The 16,704-nt window shown below is 48.3% G+C and overlaps 1 protein-coding gene across 1 annotated transcript; it reads left to right on the forward strand.

Annotated features, from left to right (window-relative positions):
* Positions 1–594: 594 nt before the first annotated feature.
* On the forward strand, positions 595–10,494 carry LOC137661142 (serine/threonine-protein kinase SBK2-like). The gene is made up of 4 exons (XM_068396519.1): positions 595–761; positions 8,145–8,340; positions 9,104–9,306; positions 9,565–10,494. The coding sequence occupies exons 1-4, from the start codon at positions 759–761 to the stop codon at positions 10,132–10,134; spliced, it is 972 nt and encodes a 323-aa protein (XP_068252620.1). The 5' UTR covers positions 595–758; the 3' UTR covers positions 10,135–10,494.
* The last annotated feature ends 6,210 nt before the right edge of the window (positions 10,495–16,704 follow it).

Raw genomic sequence — 16,704 nt, forward strand, 5'->3', positions numbered from 1 at the left:
ATGGTTTGTGCCTGGTCTCTGATGCTCACTGACACAGGCAATTGTGACTGACATGTCTTCAGTCCCTTTGGTGGCCAAGAACAAGCGCTGGCAACCCATGGTCATTCTGAGCCCTGCCATCATGGCTGTACTCGGCACAGCCCCAGATCAAGGACCATGCACCAGCCCAGGGAGCTGCTTTGCTCTCTCAGCTGTAATGAGAGCCCAAGCTGGAGGGAAGGGCTGAAAAGGGTGGGTCTGCCAAAGGGTCTCTGGGGCTTATGATGGTATGGCTAGAGCAGAAACAACAACCACACTCCGATCCCTGCAACACCTCCCCCTCTATAAATGGGGCAGATGGATAGCCCCCTTCCTCCCCCTGTTCCCCCTCTTCTCTTCCCTCCCAGAGGTCACCTTCAGCAGGGAGGCAGTGTGCCCCCCGGGACCAGAGACGTGGGGAAGGGGCGGAGCGTCACGCTTAGCCCCGTAATGCCTGGCAGCCCCCTCCGGCTTCTCGGCGCAGGCTGAACCCAGCCCAGAGGCTGCAGCGGGGGAAGCGAGGCAGTCCACGGCCGGCCGGCAGTGCTGCGCTGCCGGAGAAGGTGAGAGGCTTGGTATGGACGGGGAGGGAGCGTGGGAAGAGAAGGTATAGCCGTGGCAGGATGAAGGAGACCGGACAGGCACGTGAAAGGGCACCCACCCCTCACGAACTGGTTTTGGAGACTCCGGTGTAGCATGCCGGCACAACATGGAGTGCACCCATTTCCCACATCTGGTTGATGGTGAGCTCATTAGGTGCCTCTGCCCTGAAAGGTTGCTTTGTGTCTGGTTGTGTCCTGTGGGACGGTGCCGCAGTACCAGCTGGTGGGTTGGGAGCAGGGTTTGATGTGGCTTGGTCCCTGCGAGATTGCTGCCGATTTCTGTCCGAGGAGACTGCTGCGCAGAGATCGTGGTATACTGCTTGCTGGGGAGAGGCTCACGGGGCTCTCTCCGGGCAGGCTGCTCGGTGTTTCTGCCCAAGAAGAGCAATATGCAGTTCTGCTAAGGGGACAGTCATGCGGTTCTCCTCAGTGAGATTAAGCACTGTCCTGCTGACCAGTTTTGGAAAGAAGCTCATGAATCTATTAGCAATAAGGCCAGAAACAACCACTGTCAAAATCTGTTCTGATCCCTTGCCCGTATTAAATGTGGTTTGCACTAGAGTGGACCTTTTAGGGAAAAAAAGCACACCATTCTTGAGTTAAAAGTTCCAGAGATGGAAGGATATTCTTCAGCTTTGGTTTTATTATAATGCTTTTACTTAATTGGGAGAGCCCTCTTTAGTGAAATTCTAGTACCCACAAAGGTACAAACAGATGATAGAGTCACTTCTTCACTCTCTGTTTGATAAGCTAAAAAGACTGCTCCCCTGGAAGTTTCCCCTGTCATTGTCAGCCCTATTGTCATTCTCATGGTTCTTCTCCGGTTCTTTTTCTGTCAAAGTGTGGACACTAGTGCTAGCTTGCTGAACTGTGGTCTCACCGATACCATTAAGAAGATAGAAAACATCCAATAGCTAATTCTGTTGACCCATCAGCTGGCCTCCAGAGGAGTTCAGGAAATTTGCGCTAGAGAAACCAGGCTTTCACATCAGTATATTTTTAACATTCCAAAAAACATCATAAAAAAGTAGATAAAGAAGAATGCAAAGCAGAGCAAATGGAAGGAATGCATTTCTAATAAAAATACAAAATCCACTGGTGCGCGGTATTCTCAATTCTAGTGCAGGAGTCATTAGCAGGTGGCCAGCTCTTCAGAAATACAGCTTTCCTAACTCAGCTGATTTTCAGAGATTAAATTTCAGATGGCCTCAGGGCATCTGTGTGTAGGAACCTCTGCAGAAAGTAGAGTTCACTGTGAGGCACGTCGTCTCAGAACAGATCTCTTCTTTTGTTATAACCTGTCTTACTCTGTGTAAAGCTGAACGGCTATATCTATTTTTTTTGTTTACAGTGAAGCTTATTTTCTTAATTTAGCACCTGGAAAACGCTAGTTTGCCTCTCACTGCTGATGTTTCCTGCGTCTGAATCTTTTTGGGCATTTTCTTCAGCAGAGTGAATGTAAAAGTGCAATCTGCAACATCAGTAACCCTTGTACCGTTATCCCCTCAGACATGAATCTGGATCATTAAAATGTGTATCTATCTGTATCACTGTAGATTATTTCTAGCGCAATTCTGTATCATCCTACATATTAAGGCCTGCAAAGAAGTGAGGCTATACCAGATCTACACTTCTGGGTTTACACAGTGCCCATTTTATCTACAAAGCAACAAATGAATTTAGATTTGTCTGATTAATATTACATTTCATTTTTTTTTCCTGTCACTCAATGCCAGACTAAACTCCTGACTTCTTTGGTCATTTGAAACACTTTTGTATGTGTGTATGTGCATGCACTAGTTTTATCAAGCAATGCATTATCTACCCAAACGTGTTTTGTGTCATTTGCAAACATTTTCTGGATGATTTCAGTGCTTTCTTCTAGATCATTGTTAAAGGCAGAAGTATTATAACAGAGTCAGAATTTAACAAAATTAATTGTGTAGGGTGAAGACACCCATAAAATACAATAATTTCCACTATACTACGCTTATTTTTATATCCATTAAAAATGTGTGGCTTGCTGATTTTGACCAACGCCAGGAAGAATTCGTACAGATAGCTTTCAGGGAACGATCAGTGAATGGGATGTTTCTAGCAGGTGCAGGATGAACCGATACCGGGCTGAGAAGTGCTCCGAACTCCCACCAATGATTTAGAGGTTGGTGGGAAACCCCCACAGGTCAGGTCCTTACACAGCTCCTAGACAGAAGTGAATGCAGTGGTTTGATAACAACAGGGACACCAAGTGATCTGAATTACTTGATACACTAAGTCCATTTGAGCAAAATGTGCTTTATTAAAGGTGATACAAAAGTATTTAGGTAGAAACAAGGCAGGCAACACCCAGAAAGGGATGTGAAGAGGAAGTGGAGTTTTCCCCCCCAAAAAAACCCGGTAATTTAGAAAAACTCTGGAGTCATAATGGATGTATAAGGTAGTGCAACTTCTCAGTGTGGCATTCCTGCAAAAAGAGATCTTGGGGCCACGGCATGAGGTGGAGGGTAATTCTAGCTGAATGCATCACAGGAGGCATTCCCCCAGGAGCAGTCGGTGTTTTAACATGGTGGGGGCAGAAAAAATGGTGAGGCTTCAGAAAAGAGCCATAAAACAGATCTGAGAGCTGGACAACAGGCCTTGGTTTGAGAATTGTACATAAGGTGGTTTGAAGGCATTTAACCAATAAGAAGACTGAGAGGTGCCTTGATCAGAGAGCATGGAGATGTTTATTCAAAATTCAAAATGTGACTACAATTTCTGGAAGCATTCGATCTGTTTTTAAACTAACTGACGTGGGCACTACAGAAGCATGGTGTGCCAGACGGTTTGCGAAGCCTAAGTAAAGCATTGGTTAAAAACATGACCTGAGTTTCAGGCTGTACCCTGCTAGTTTTACTCAATCTAGGTAGTTTAAAATATGTTCTTATAGGCTGTGGTTGTACCTCTGACCACAGTGCTTATAAACCCTGCAAGAATCAGGAGAAATATAACAGGCACTAAAAAACTCTTTTCTCTAGCTGAGAAACTTCAGCAGCAGGTTAGGTAAATTCACATTAGGACATCATATAAATATGTAACAGCAAGAATGTTAACACTGCCTTTCATAGCTGACCAAAGTTTGTCTTTGGATCAAGCCTGCATGACTTTTTGTAAGAGGTGTCCCAAATGTTGTTGGTTATTTGGTTTGGGTTAAAGCTCTGTAGAAGGTCAGACAAGAAAATGGACCCTACATGCCATATGCTCAAGGCCATTTTTAATGTAGCATCTTTGATATGAGGAGAGGCTGAGACAGCTGAAACTCTTCATCTTGGAAAAGAGAAGTCTCAGAGGGGAATTTAATGGTGTATGTAAATACCTGCTGAGAGGGAATGAAGAAAAGGGAGACAGACTCTTCTCAGTGGTGCTCATTGACAGGACAAGAGACAACGTGCACAAAGAAACACAAGAAAGCACCTTTTTTTTCTTCTACTTTTTTTCCTGTGGGGGTGGTCAAACAGCATGATAGGTTGCCCAGAGAGGTTGTGGAGTCTCTGTCTGTGGAGACATTAAAAAGCTGACTGGACAGCTTCCTAGATAACCTGCTTCAGCTGCCACTGCCTGAGCAGGGGAATTGGATTAAATGATCTCAAGACATCCCTTCCAGCCTAAACACCTCTGTGATTCTGTCATCGCAGTACTATCTCTGTTTGTTATACAGAGATGACACTGTCTTTGGCTCTTGACATGTATGAAGTGCTTTTCTGGACCAAACATATTAATCATTTTGGTTGAAGAACCAGAATAACATTACCTACACTAAGACACTGTATCTCCATAGGCTAGCTCCTTCTCAGCTCCTCAGGAAGTTGGGAAGCATCTCCCAATGGTGGAAAGGATGTGAATTTCTTGCTGCTGTAATTAGAGACTCTTTTGGGTAATTAGGGTTTCTCACACATTGACAGCCCGGAAACAGGACCTCTAGCAGGGGTAAAGCACAGGAAGGATAGTGGAGGAAAGAACAGTTTTGAAAAGGACTGTGCCTGCTGCCTTCAGTGCAGCCCAGCCAGTGAGTGCATCCTGGCCAGGGCCCTGGTGGCCTCCTCCCCAGTGCTTGTCACTCTGCAAAGGGCAAATGGCACTCTAGAAGGTAGCAGAGGTAGGTGCAGAGCACCCAGGCACACTCTACTCAGTGGTGACCCAAATTTGGCTCTCACTTAACTTCCTAGCTAATAGCAGTGGTACCTCAGAGAAAGACCTGACAACTTCAGCTGTTTCCTGAAGTATGGACTGTGTCCTGTAATCAGTTTCCTCAAGGGCAGCAAGGGCCAAAGCCTGCAAACTGTTCTGGAGTGACTGCATCTGGGGCTTCCTTCATATGGAGCCCTGATCAGACCCACAGGATTGCCACTATCCCTCAAGACACTCTACCCATGTCCTCTGGATGATCTATTTTTCCAAGCTGGCTATTTCACTTTGATACCCCACTCTGTACCCAGACAATCTGCCCTCCCATGCCAGTGGGGCCACGCATGGAAGTAAGGGTCCTTGCCACCTATATTGCAGTTCACTTGAAATGTGGAGTGGAAGGACATGAGAGGTTTTGGGATTTTTTTTAATTGCAAAAGCTTATGGATTGAAAAGTTTCGACTCCCAAAGATGGAGTGAGAACCAAGAATATACAGAGAAGCATATCCTTCCATTCACAAAAGCAAGTTTTCACACGGTAAATAGGAGAGAATTAATGAATCATATAAAAAGCAAAATAGATGAATCATATAATAAATAATTCAATGCAAATAAAAACATTTTAATGAATAGATATTTGAAAATTATATCATTATTGAATAATACATTAAGTGGATTCTAACCTTTGGGTGAGATAGCACTAACAGGTGGCCAGCCTACAAGGGAAGAAACTATCTAACTCAAGTTTGAGAAATAAAGTTATCTGAGAAGATCATGAACCATTTTCTGACAAGAACTTGTATATAACCATGGATTTGATATAGGAGAAACACTGTCTTACGGAAGAGATCTTTTGATATTTCTTTCACAAATATAAATCTAATGCGTTCTGCACAAGACAAGCAGACGTCTCTCCTATTGTTCCACTCCCTATTTAATGTGGCTTTACCCTATCTAATATCAAGGGGAGTTCTATGTCTTTCAAAGGTCTAGTACATTTTAAGTTTTTTCTCTATATTCCTAGCTAGGACTCTTTAAAAGGCTTTTTCAGCTATTCGTTTTAACACCCAAATGTGGCAACACCAGTTTGGAAATGTCAGTGGCAGAGTGGGTCTGTTTGCAGGTTCTGCGGTGCCCTTGCTGTGTGGCATTTCGCAAGTTGTGCCGACTGGGCAGCAAAGAGCAGGACATCAAAGCAAAAATCTCTAAAATAGTTTCCAGACCATCTTTCCCTGTGAGTTTCTCCCCAGCCTTCCATTCATCCCCTCCCATGCACACACTTGTTCATTGTTGAACTCCCTGTGGACTGTTCTAACTTTGGCTGCTGTCAGCTCTCACACCAAGCCAAAGCCTTTGCAGAAAAGTAGGGCCAGTGACTTGGTACTTCTGAATTGGATAAGATTTAGCAATGCAGTCTAGGAGAGAAGGGAAGGAAAAAGAAGGGGAACTCTCCCGCAAGTAGTCCCAGTCTTCTGTACAAATCCAGCCTTTTTGTAGTTTTCCTAAGTTTATATAATTCTGTTGCTAAATTACTGGATTCTTAAGAATGACCAGATTTAGCAGCAGTGGGGGCTGGAAGTTTGAGGAACTGTAATAAGCTCTGGTCACAGATAGAGCAATGTGAAAACTTAGGGAAAAGGCTTCATTCTTTCTGCTCCCACTCATATTTCCAGGATGCCATCTACCTTTTTTAGCAGTGTGAGGTCCTATTCCGCCCCCTGCCAAAAGGCATCATATGAGTCAGAATGGTTCATGGGAAGAGATTCTGAGTTTGTAGGTGCAGAAGTGAGCCGCTAGTTTTACACCAGAGCTCTGTCTCACTGCACACTGTTTAAGACATATCCAAGAATGCTGCAACCCTCAGGCTCTTGGGTTGCATCCTGGGCTGCATTAGGCAAAGTGTTACCAGCAGGTTGAGGGAGGTGATCCTTCCTCTCTACTCAGTGCTAGTGAGGCCACATCTGGAGTAGTGGGTCCAGTTCTGGGCTCCTCAGCAGAAGAGAGATGTGGACATACTGGAATGAATCCACTGTGTGAAGATGATTAAGATATTGGAGCATCTCTCATATGAGGAGAAGCTAACAGAGCTGGGACTTGTTTAGCCTCACGAGGAGAGGGTTCAGGGGGATCATCTTATGGATGTGTATAAATACCTGTAAAAAGACACAGCCAGAGTCATCTTAGTGATACTGAGTGACAGGACAAGAGGCAGTGGGCCTGAAACACAGAATTTCTACTTAAGCATAAGAAAAATTTTTTTTACTATAAAGGTGATCGAACACTGGAACAAGTTGCCCAGAGCAGTCGTGGAGTCTCTATCCTTGGAGATATTCAAACTGGACTGGACACAGTCCTGAGAAACTTGCTGTAGTTAACCTTCCTCCGAGGGGGAAATTGCACTAGGTGATCTCCAGAGGTACCTTCTAACCTGAACCGTCCTGTGACTCTTGGTTCTATGACCTTGCTCCAAAGCCAGAGTGGGTCCCAGGCCTGCAGTGCCTGTCTTCAGAGCACAGGGAGGTAGTCAGGGGGAGAGTGCTGCCACAGGTGCCTTAAAAAGCTGCCTTGTAGCTGGCTGGGGGGACTGAAAAAGCATTTCTCCGAAATGGGTCTGAGGCAGCTAGCTGTAGTTCAAAATGCCATTGATGTCCGAGCTTCCTTCCTGCCAAAGTTTCTTGGCTGCACAGGTGAGTGACTTTGGGCCAGAAATGTCAGCAGGCGTGTGAGGTACTGAGCTCCCTTTGCCTTGCTTGGAGCACACTGCCTCTGACTAGTAATCCCTTTTTTGTCATGGGCTAGTGTGTCTCTGCCTAAGGGGCAAATCTGTCTCTGCTGCTACCTCAAGGGCTTCCTTCAACAAGCAGTAGGGGTGCGTTTCTGAGTAGAGAGACATGGTCTTGCTGCAGTAGGCTAAGGAGAGCAAGAGGACTGGGTCACGCTAGATAATCTGGGACTCTGTTAATGTTTTGCTTGTTGCCTAACACCTTGGAGACTAGAATAAGAGGAGGCCTGGAAGGCCCAGCTTTAGTACAGCTGACACAGAAAGGTGAGCCAGGTCTTTGAAATGAGAGGCCCCAGGGACTACAATGAGAGAGAGTCAAGCATCTGTCTGGAGGCCAGAATGGATTAGAGGGCTGAAGGATGTTACCTTCAATACAGGGACCTTTTATATGATGAGGGGCTTTGCCCAGAGGTGTACTGTATAAAAGCACAAGTTCAACCCTAGCACAGCTGCAAGAGTGCTCAGGCTCCAAGTGGTAGAAATATCCCCTGCCATGGCATGGTTTGCATGGTGTGTTTGATCTGGTTTTCCCTGTGCATGTTGTAATGTTCCTGACTCAGGCTGTGGTGTTTCTGCAGCACTCAGCAATGGCCGAGAGCTCAGCTGCGGCTGCGGCAGCGACAGGGACAGCAGCACCAACCGTGCTAGATGAGCTCCTGGAAATCACAGCTCAGAGCCTGGTGCGCACCGAGGTGGCCGAGCACTATGAGGTTATTCGGGAGCTGGGCAGGGGCAAGTATGGCCACGTGATGCTAGTGACCCACAGGCAGAGAGGTAAGGAACTGACTGTGCCCTACGAGCTACTTTGCCTTGCCTCCTCTCCACTTGTCAGTGCTCTGGGTGGGCTGGTGGCTCCTTGGGGCCAGGCACCAGGTATGGTGGGGGATCCCCAGGGAGACCAGCAGGTCAGAGACCTCCCCAGCCAGGGACCATCCCATTGCACCCAGACAGGGAGCAGGTGATGCCAGGGGGCCGGCCAGGACATCAGGCAAGGTTATAGTGGTGAGGCAGGTCTAAAGTCAAGCTGGGAAGCCAATCCACAAGTCAGGATCAATAGGGTTCATGGCTAGGCACTGGCATGGATGTGGTATAGTTGGAAACCAGCACTCCCACCACACAGCTCAGTCAGGGAGTAAAGCCCCAAGACTGAGTTTAAACGGTGCCTTAAGGCCCACGGATAGAGGGTGTGAGTGGAGGTCTTAGGTGGGGTTGGCCAAGGCCATTAAGGCCTATGAGTGCCTACGGGGCCCTGACACACTTCTTCCTCAGTAGTCCCAGCTCAGATTAAAGGGCCCACGTAGCCCGAATTTCCCTTGCTCTGCCCAGTGCTCCTGTGCATGCACTGACTGGCTCAAAACTCACACCAGTGGCAGTGCCTGCTCCCAGATCTGGTGTCCACAGGATATATCTACACAAAGCTTCAGGCCAGAAACCTCCCTGTGGCTGTGAGTGTCCGGATCCACGGCTACTCAGTGCCCTCTCTGGTCTTGGTGTGAGTGACTTTCAGGGGAATCTAACCCACTTTCCCCATCCCCAGGGACTCCTATGGCTCTCAAGCTGCTGCCCAAAGCCAGTACCAAGCTGCACACCTTCTTGTATGAGTATTGTGTGGCTCTCTCCCTCGCCACCCACCCTGCCATCATCGGCATGTTTGGAATTGCCATTGAGTCCAGCCAGTACTATGGCTTTCTCTACGAACCAGCACTGCACAAAGACCTCATCTCTATCATCAAACCCCGGGTGAGTGCTGCTACAAGGCCATGGGGACTGGGACTGTAGCATTTGGCCCCTGTGCAGGCTGGCTGGGTCGGAGGGAGACAGATAAAGGCAATGGGCTGTGGGTCTCTCTGGGGTCTATAGTGCTGAAGCAGCTTCAGGCTTGCAAGACCAGAAATGCAAAGGTCTTCCCCAGTGCAGAGCACGCAGGTGAGAGCCCATCTGGCAGGGCTGCCAAGGTGCCCTGCCTGTGCCGTACCGCCTGTCTCTCTCCCTGTGCAGGACGGGATCCCCGAGCCAGCCGCTAAGCAGTGTGCCAAGCAGCTTGTGAGTGCGCTGGAGTTCATCCACAGCCGAGGGCTCGTGTACCGTGATGTGAAGCCTGAGAACGTGCTGCTTTTCGATCCCGAGTGTCGGCGCATCAAGCTGACTGACTTCGGGCTTACACGGCCCAAGGGTACCAAGCTCAAGCTAGTGGCCGGGGTAATCCCCTACACTGCCCCTGAGCTGAGCAACACCACTGATGCCCAGGGGGTGCCCATCGACACCAGCCTGGACGCCTGGGCCTTTGGCGTGCTGCTTTTCTGCCTGCTGACTGGCTACTTCCCCTGGGAGCAGAGCCTGCCAGATGACCCTTTCTTTGAGGACTTCATGCTGTGGCAGGAGACCGGCCTGGAGGAGGACCTGCCCCGCCACTGGAAACGCCTGACGGCTGAGGCCGCCCTGATGCTGCGGAGCCTACTGGCCCTAGATCCCGCCAAGCGCAGCCCCGTCAGTGGGGCACTGCGCTACGTCGATTGCCCTTGGCGGCTGGAGGATGGGCACAGTGAGGAGGCTGCAGTGAAGCCCTAGAGCCCACTCCTCATGGTGGGAGGGAAGGAGGGTCTCACCCTGCAAGGGGCTTTGGGGTATGGGGCACCACGGTGGCCTGGGTGTGAGAGGCCATGGTGACCCAGAGAGCAACTTCTCTGCAGCACTGTCCCTGCCACCATGGAGCCAGGCTCCTTCCCCAGCTGATGGTCCTCACCCCATGGCTCAGTGCTGCCCAGTGCCACCTCCTTGTGCTTCCTTGGGGCTTGAAAACATCTCCCGTCTCTTGGAAATGACTGTCTGTGTGTGAAGCAGCCACTCTCTTCCAGGCTACAGGGGATTCAGGGTGTTTTCTAGGGGCTGCAGCACCTGCCTTGTCTCAAAATAGAGCAAAATATGTACTTTTGTGTTTCTGTATGTGGCTCTTTTTCCCTCATAATAAAATGCCTGTGGGGGCCTGCTTGCTGTGGGAGAGCAGGGGCATGACAGAGCCTGCGGCCATCTCAGGACAACCTGTGCAAGGCAGGGGCCACCCCTGGATGCTGCCTGGGCCTCCACCAGGACCCTTGAAGGGTGGCTTCAGGCTGGTGGGGTGGAGGTGCTGGAAAGCCCCCAGCCTGTGGCTGTGGATGGTAGCTGGGGACTGATGATGGCATTGAGAAGGTGGTGGGAGCCATGGAGGTGGGGTGTTGGAGAAAGCCATAGGGAATTGCACATTGTAACCTGCCCATTGCCATGCATTTCTCCCCGTTTCCTTGTGCTTGGGACCAGGTGACAGATGGGCTCTTTTGAATGGAGGGTTGTTAGCAGCAGGAGTCTCAGTGTCAGTTTGCACAAGTGTTCCCCTCTAGTTCCCGTCACTCAGGAAAATGGCCTTCTGCAAACACCGACAGCCTTGCTGAAGCACAATTCATCCCTCTTCCTCCTCAAGTGGCTTAGGTGCAAGTGGAAAGGTGAGCTCACTGCTGAGAATGTTCACATGTATGATTCAGCTGAGAAGACAGTAGAACTGTGAGGGTGGGCGGCCTGGGTGTCACTGGGAAAGGCTAACAGAGGAGCTGTAACCACAGGTTGCGTACATTTATCCATACGAATAACCCCAGCAAAATTCCCCTAATGGTACCTCCCAGCAGTCCTCCACCATTGCCTTGCTCTCACTGCTCATCCTCCTCCAGACTGACTGCTCCCTCCTCATAGAGCCAGCCACTCTCTGTATGAGCCTCCACTACCACTTCTTACCTGCTCCTATTCTCCTCAATCCTTCAGTCCCAAGGAACCATTTCCAAGACTATCCAATGCTAGTCCAAGCACACCTCCTCCCTTGTACTGCCTTCAGGTTCTAAGAGAATGTCCTTCACGCTCTTTTAGATGCCTGGTTATCCCTCTAGAAGACCTTCCTTTTCCCAGTTCCTATCACCACTTTAACCCTTCCCCAGCAACACACCTCTCTTAATCCCCCAATGTCCTAGGTGCACATTTTAATCCTGGAAAGAGGTAGCAAGGAGAGAATTAAGGGTTAGAAGCTCTTCTTACTTTGCTACCACTTTCCGGTCCCCAGGATTATGCTGTTGGTAATCCCTTCCAGCTCTTAGCCTGATCCTATTGCTGGAAACATCCCCCGCTCAGTTTTCATTCTCAGTGGCTTCGTAACTTCTAAAAATGCACTGTTCCAGCACCATACTTTCTAGCATCTCGGCTTTTCTTTCACCTCAGATCCTTTCCTGCACACACTCTTCTGTGGTTCCCCAACCTCCAGCTCTCTTTTTCCAGCTTCTTCTCACCCACTGGCATTTTACCATTGCTTACATTTCCTACTAACATTCCCTTTCTACTACCCATCACCTGGTAAACACCTTTCGCTCATTCCTCTCTCAGCAACATCACCTCCACACTACTCTTTTGTACTGTTCCTGCTCCCTACATCACTTATCCCTTGTGTTTTCCTTCCAACTCTCCAAACTACCTTATCAACCAGCATCCTGCTCACCCTGTTCAAGATACAGTTTTCTTCTGTCTGTTTCCATCTCTTAGCATCTTTCACTACCCAAAAACATAATAAATGCTGCTCAACTCTGGCCTGCTGAGCTTTGGCTTTAATTACTCTTTGATTACTGTAGGAATAGCAGAGGAGTGTTAAGGTACCAACACAGTTCCTGTATTAAAAGTGGAGAAGCCCTAAGAACAATGGATCTATAGGCCAGGGAGCTGACAACTATCCAGTGAAAAATAATGGAAAATCTGATACAGATGCTTGCTAATAGAGAATTGTAGAACAGGAACGTGGCTTTTTGGAATGCGACACCCAGCATTCTGTTTGATAATAAAGTTGTGTTTGATAAAGTAAATTCATAGCATTAACGGTACACAACTTTTGTGAGGCATGACCTATTGATATAAAGAAAATTACAGTATACTGTATTGATTAAGAAGATGTACTATGCAAAGTCAATAAAGCATGCATTAAGTGAATTAAGAACTTTCAATGGACAGAAGAAATAATTCTCGGTTGGGAATGCTCTTTGGTTATTTTGGTTGGTTTCTGCAGGGACCAATAGTTGAATGAAAACTGGTCAACAATTCCATCCATGATTTGAAGGTAAATACGAAACCACTGCAGGTAAAACCCTGCAGATGACACAAACATGAATAGGGTGATAAGCAGCAAGAGGAACAGATGACTCAAAGAGATCTGGATAACTTGGTAAATTGGATGTATTCAAACAAAATACATTTTCTTAAAAGCAGGAGAAATGTATTCAAGTAGGAACACATAGGCATAAAAGCCATCCTTACAGAAGGACCCCTGAAAAGACTTTTCAAGTCATAGAGGATATACAAGATCGCATGAGTTCTCATTGTGTTATTCTGACAAAAAAGGCTAATGAACTCCTTGTGTGGCTTAAGAGGGGCAGACACTCAAGGTGGTCAAATCTCCAGCAAAGGCAGCTAACAAGATTCCTGCTGGCCTAAATAGGAGTGTGGGATCGTGCCATATTTACAGGCGAGCTTGAAAGCTGGAGACAGCTCAGAAAAGAACCATGGTGGGGCTGTGGTTTCAGGCTGTAAGAAGGTCTTCTTAAAGAAAGTAATGAGCTAAACTATCTAAAACAGGAAGACTGAATGATGATTTGGTTATGGTGTAGAACACTGGGAAGAAAATACCTACTACTAATGACCTATTTTGAGAAAAGTCCAAGAGCAACCACGAGAGGCTGGAGCCAAACACATTCCAGTAAGCCACAACATTGCAGTTGTGAGGGTTCTTGCCTACTGAAAGAAACTGCCATATGATGAGAGGCTGAGAGAGCTGGGACTGTTGAGCCTGGATAAGAGAAGGGTCAGGGTGGATCTTATACTTCTTTATATTTGCAGGCACAAGTATAAATTGGGAGAGGAGTGGCTGGTGAGCAGCTCTGCAGAAAAGGATCTGGGGGTGTTGTTTGACAGCAGGCTCAGTATGAGGCAGGAGTGTGCCCTGGCAGCCACAAGGGCAAACCACATCCTGGGGTGCATCAAGCACAGCATAACCATCCAGTCAAAGGAGGTGATTATCCTGCTGTATTCAGTGTTGGTGCAGCCTCACCTTGAGTACTGTGTGCAGTTCTGGGCCCCACAATTTAAGAAGGATGTGAAGGCCCTTGAATGTGTCCAGAGGAGGGCAACAAAGCTGGTGAAAGGGCTGAAAGGAGTGTCCTATGAGGAGTGGCTGAGGACTCTGGGTTTGTCTAGTTTGGAGAAAAGGAGGCTGAGGGGTGACCTCATTGCTCTCTACAGCTTCCTGAGGAGGGGAAGTGGAGAGGGAGGTGCTGATCCCTTCTCCCTAGGATCCAGTCCCAGGATGTGTGAGGATGGTTCAAAGCTGCACCAGGGAAGGTTTAGACTGGACACTGGGAAGCATTTCTTTACAGAGGAGGTGGTCAAACACTGGAACAGGCTTCCTAGAGAGGTGGTTGCTGCCCCAAACCTGTCAGTGTTTAAGAGGCATTTGGAAAATGCCCTTAACAACACGCTTTAACCTTTGGTCAGCCCTGAATTAGTCAGGCAGTTGGACTAGGTGATCATTGTAGGTCCCTTCCAACTGAAATTCTATTCTATTCTATTCTATTCTATTCTATTCTATTCTATTCTATTCTATTCTATTCTTCTTATCAATGTGTACAAATAACCAATGGGAGGGTATAAAAAAGACGCAGCCAGGGTCTTTGCAGTGGTACTGGGTGACAGGACAAGAGGTAATGTGCACAAATTGAAATGCAGGAAATTCCATTTAAACAAGAAAATTCCATTTAAACATAAGGCTTTATGGTGATAGTGGCCAAACATTGGACATTAGTTCTGGTGTCTCCATCTTTGAAGATATTCAAAAGCTGATTGGTCAAGGCCCTGGTCAACCTGCTCTAGTTGTCTCTGTTTTGAGCAGGAGGTTGGAATAGGCAATCTCCAGAGGCCTTGTCCAGCATCAACCATGCTGTGATTCTGTGACATTTTTCATTTTGAGGACACTCTGTGTTGCGGCTGGAGATGTGTGGGGCTCCCAGCTCCTCTGCTTTGGAACTGCTCAGCATGGCAGGCAGTGGTCTCAGCAGAGCTGGGCACAAATGCAAAACTGGCTTGACAAGAAAGGATTAGCAAGACTTTAGGGTTTATTCCAAATTAAAGCAAACCTGAACTGGTGCAACACTGACATCTTTGGGGAAACGGATCAAACTGGTGAGGCCGCATCTTGAGTACTGTGTTCAGTTCTGGGCCCCGCACTTCAAGAAAGATGTTGAGGTGTTGGAGCGAGTCCAGAGGAGGGCGACCAAGCTGGTGAAGGGTCTGGAGGGTCTGACCTACGAGGAACGGCTGAGGGAGCTGGGGTTGTTTAGCCTGGAGAAGAGGAGGCTCCGAGGTGACCTTATTGCAGTCTACACCTACCTGAAGGGAGGTTGTAGTGAAGTGGGAGTTGGCCTCTTCTCCTGGGCAACTAGCGATAGGACAAGAGGGCACAGCCACAAGCTTCGCCAGGGGAGGTTCAGGTTGGACATCAGGAAGAATTTCTTTACAGAAAGGGTTATTAGACATTGGAATGGGCTGCCCAGGGAGGTGGTGGAGTCACCATCTCTGGATGTGTTTAAGAAAAGACTGGACATGGCACTTAGTGCCATGGTCTAGTTGACAGGGTGGTGTAGGGGCAGCGGTTGGACTCGATGATCCCTGAGGTCTCTTCCAACCTGGTTGATTCTGTGATTCTGTAATTCCATCAGGACCCAGGCTGTTTTTTTGCAGGAGCCAATCGTGCCGATGAGGATCAGGGATTTGATGCTGCCTGACAAAGACGATGTGAGAGGCTGTTGGCAGTGAGCAGTTGTGATGACCAGGATTGTTTCTCTGTCTCCTTTATCGCAGAGCCTTGAGACTTTGACAGAAGGGGGTTCTGCTGCCAGAAAGTTGTGTGATATGTAGCTAAGTGATGAATTCAGCACTGTGACTGCATCGTGCACGTCATGGGGTGCGGACAGGGTTCCAATGAAGCAAGCACAGCAGTGAGGCACAGTGGCAAAAGCCTGCCCTGAGCCAAGTCCCCAGCCTGCGCTCCTTTTCTCAGCGGCTTAATGATAATTACAGCTGGATTTCTTAAATCAATGAATAAACAGACCTGTTGAAGCCTATCCCCAGGGGGTCTGAAAAAAGATCTGCTTGTCCTCATCACCCACGCAGCAGGTGCTGGGAGAGGCTGAATGGAGCGGAGATGCGTGCGAACATGCTGGCCTGTTGCACGCACAGCCGCTGGCCGCAGGAGGCCTGGCCGGGCGCCCGGTGCCGTGAAGGGCAGCATTTCAGCTAATGTAGGCACAAGGTATGGGGTGGATCTGGTGTCATCCCCAAAGAGGCATCAGGTGGCTCCAAAGGGGAGGGAAAGACATGGTACCTCACTCCTCTCCATGATGGAATGAAGAGATAAAGTGGGTAATTGCAGACCTTGCCACACTACATGAGGTCTGTCTGCAGCAACTGCTGTCCAATAAGTGTGAATCCAGGCCCTAGTGCCCTGGGGCCTGTGCGGGCTGGAAGCATGGATCCCATAGCTTTTGGTAGGACACGTGGTCTATGTTTCTGGATCCCCTCGTGCACCTCACTATGGCTTCTGCTCCCTCTTCTTCACCACACACTCCACGCGGCTCCTGAATAGTCACGCTCAGCAGCAGCCCGGGGACTGCGATGCAGACTGGAGCCTGCAGGGTGTAGGGAAGGTATGGGCCAGCACTTAGGTAATGCAGGGGCAGGGTGATGAATGAGTTGAGCCTGGATCCATTAACTAGACACGTCCCTTGGTCATAACACTCCTTCCAGCTAGGAAGTGTTGGTAGGAAGAAGTGGAAGTGGAAGCTGTTTGCTAGACAGAGATGTGAAAATGCGGGCAGATACGGAAGTGATAGCCCCAGGTCGTGATAATGTTCAAACAGTGCCACAGGTGAGTGATCTCAGAATTAAAATGTTGGTTGTTGAAGAAAGGGCTTAGGCAAATTATTTGGACTAACCACAGGTCAGCAATGTCCCCAGCATGTAGACCGTGTTCTGATTCTGGCTGGATTCAGGACATAAAAGGGAGGGTAGGACCAGGTTCGGTAG

Source organism: Nyctibius grandis, chromosome 3, assembly GCF_013368605.1.
Source record: "Nyctibius grandis isolate bNycGra1 chromosome 3, bNycGra1.pri, whole genome shotgun sequence".
Taxonomy (NCBI): domain Eukaryota; kingdom Metazoa; phylum Chordata; class Aves; order Nyctibiiformes; family Nyctibiidae; genus Nyctibius; species Nyctibius grandis.

Bases quoted from the DNA above. Each gene is read 5' to 3' on its own strand.
- LOC137661142 (XM_068396519.1), top strand. The intron at 8,341-9,103 runs GTAAGGAACTGA...CCCCATCCCCAG, and splicing joins AGTGACCCACAGGCAGAGAG to GGACTCCTATGGCTCTCAAG. The intron at 9,307-9,564 runs GTGAGTGCTGCT...CTCCCTGTGCAG, and splicing joins TCTCTATCATCAAACCCCGG to GACGGGATCCCCGAGCCAGC.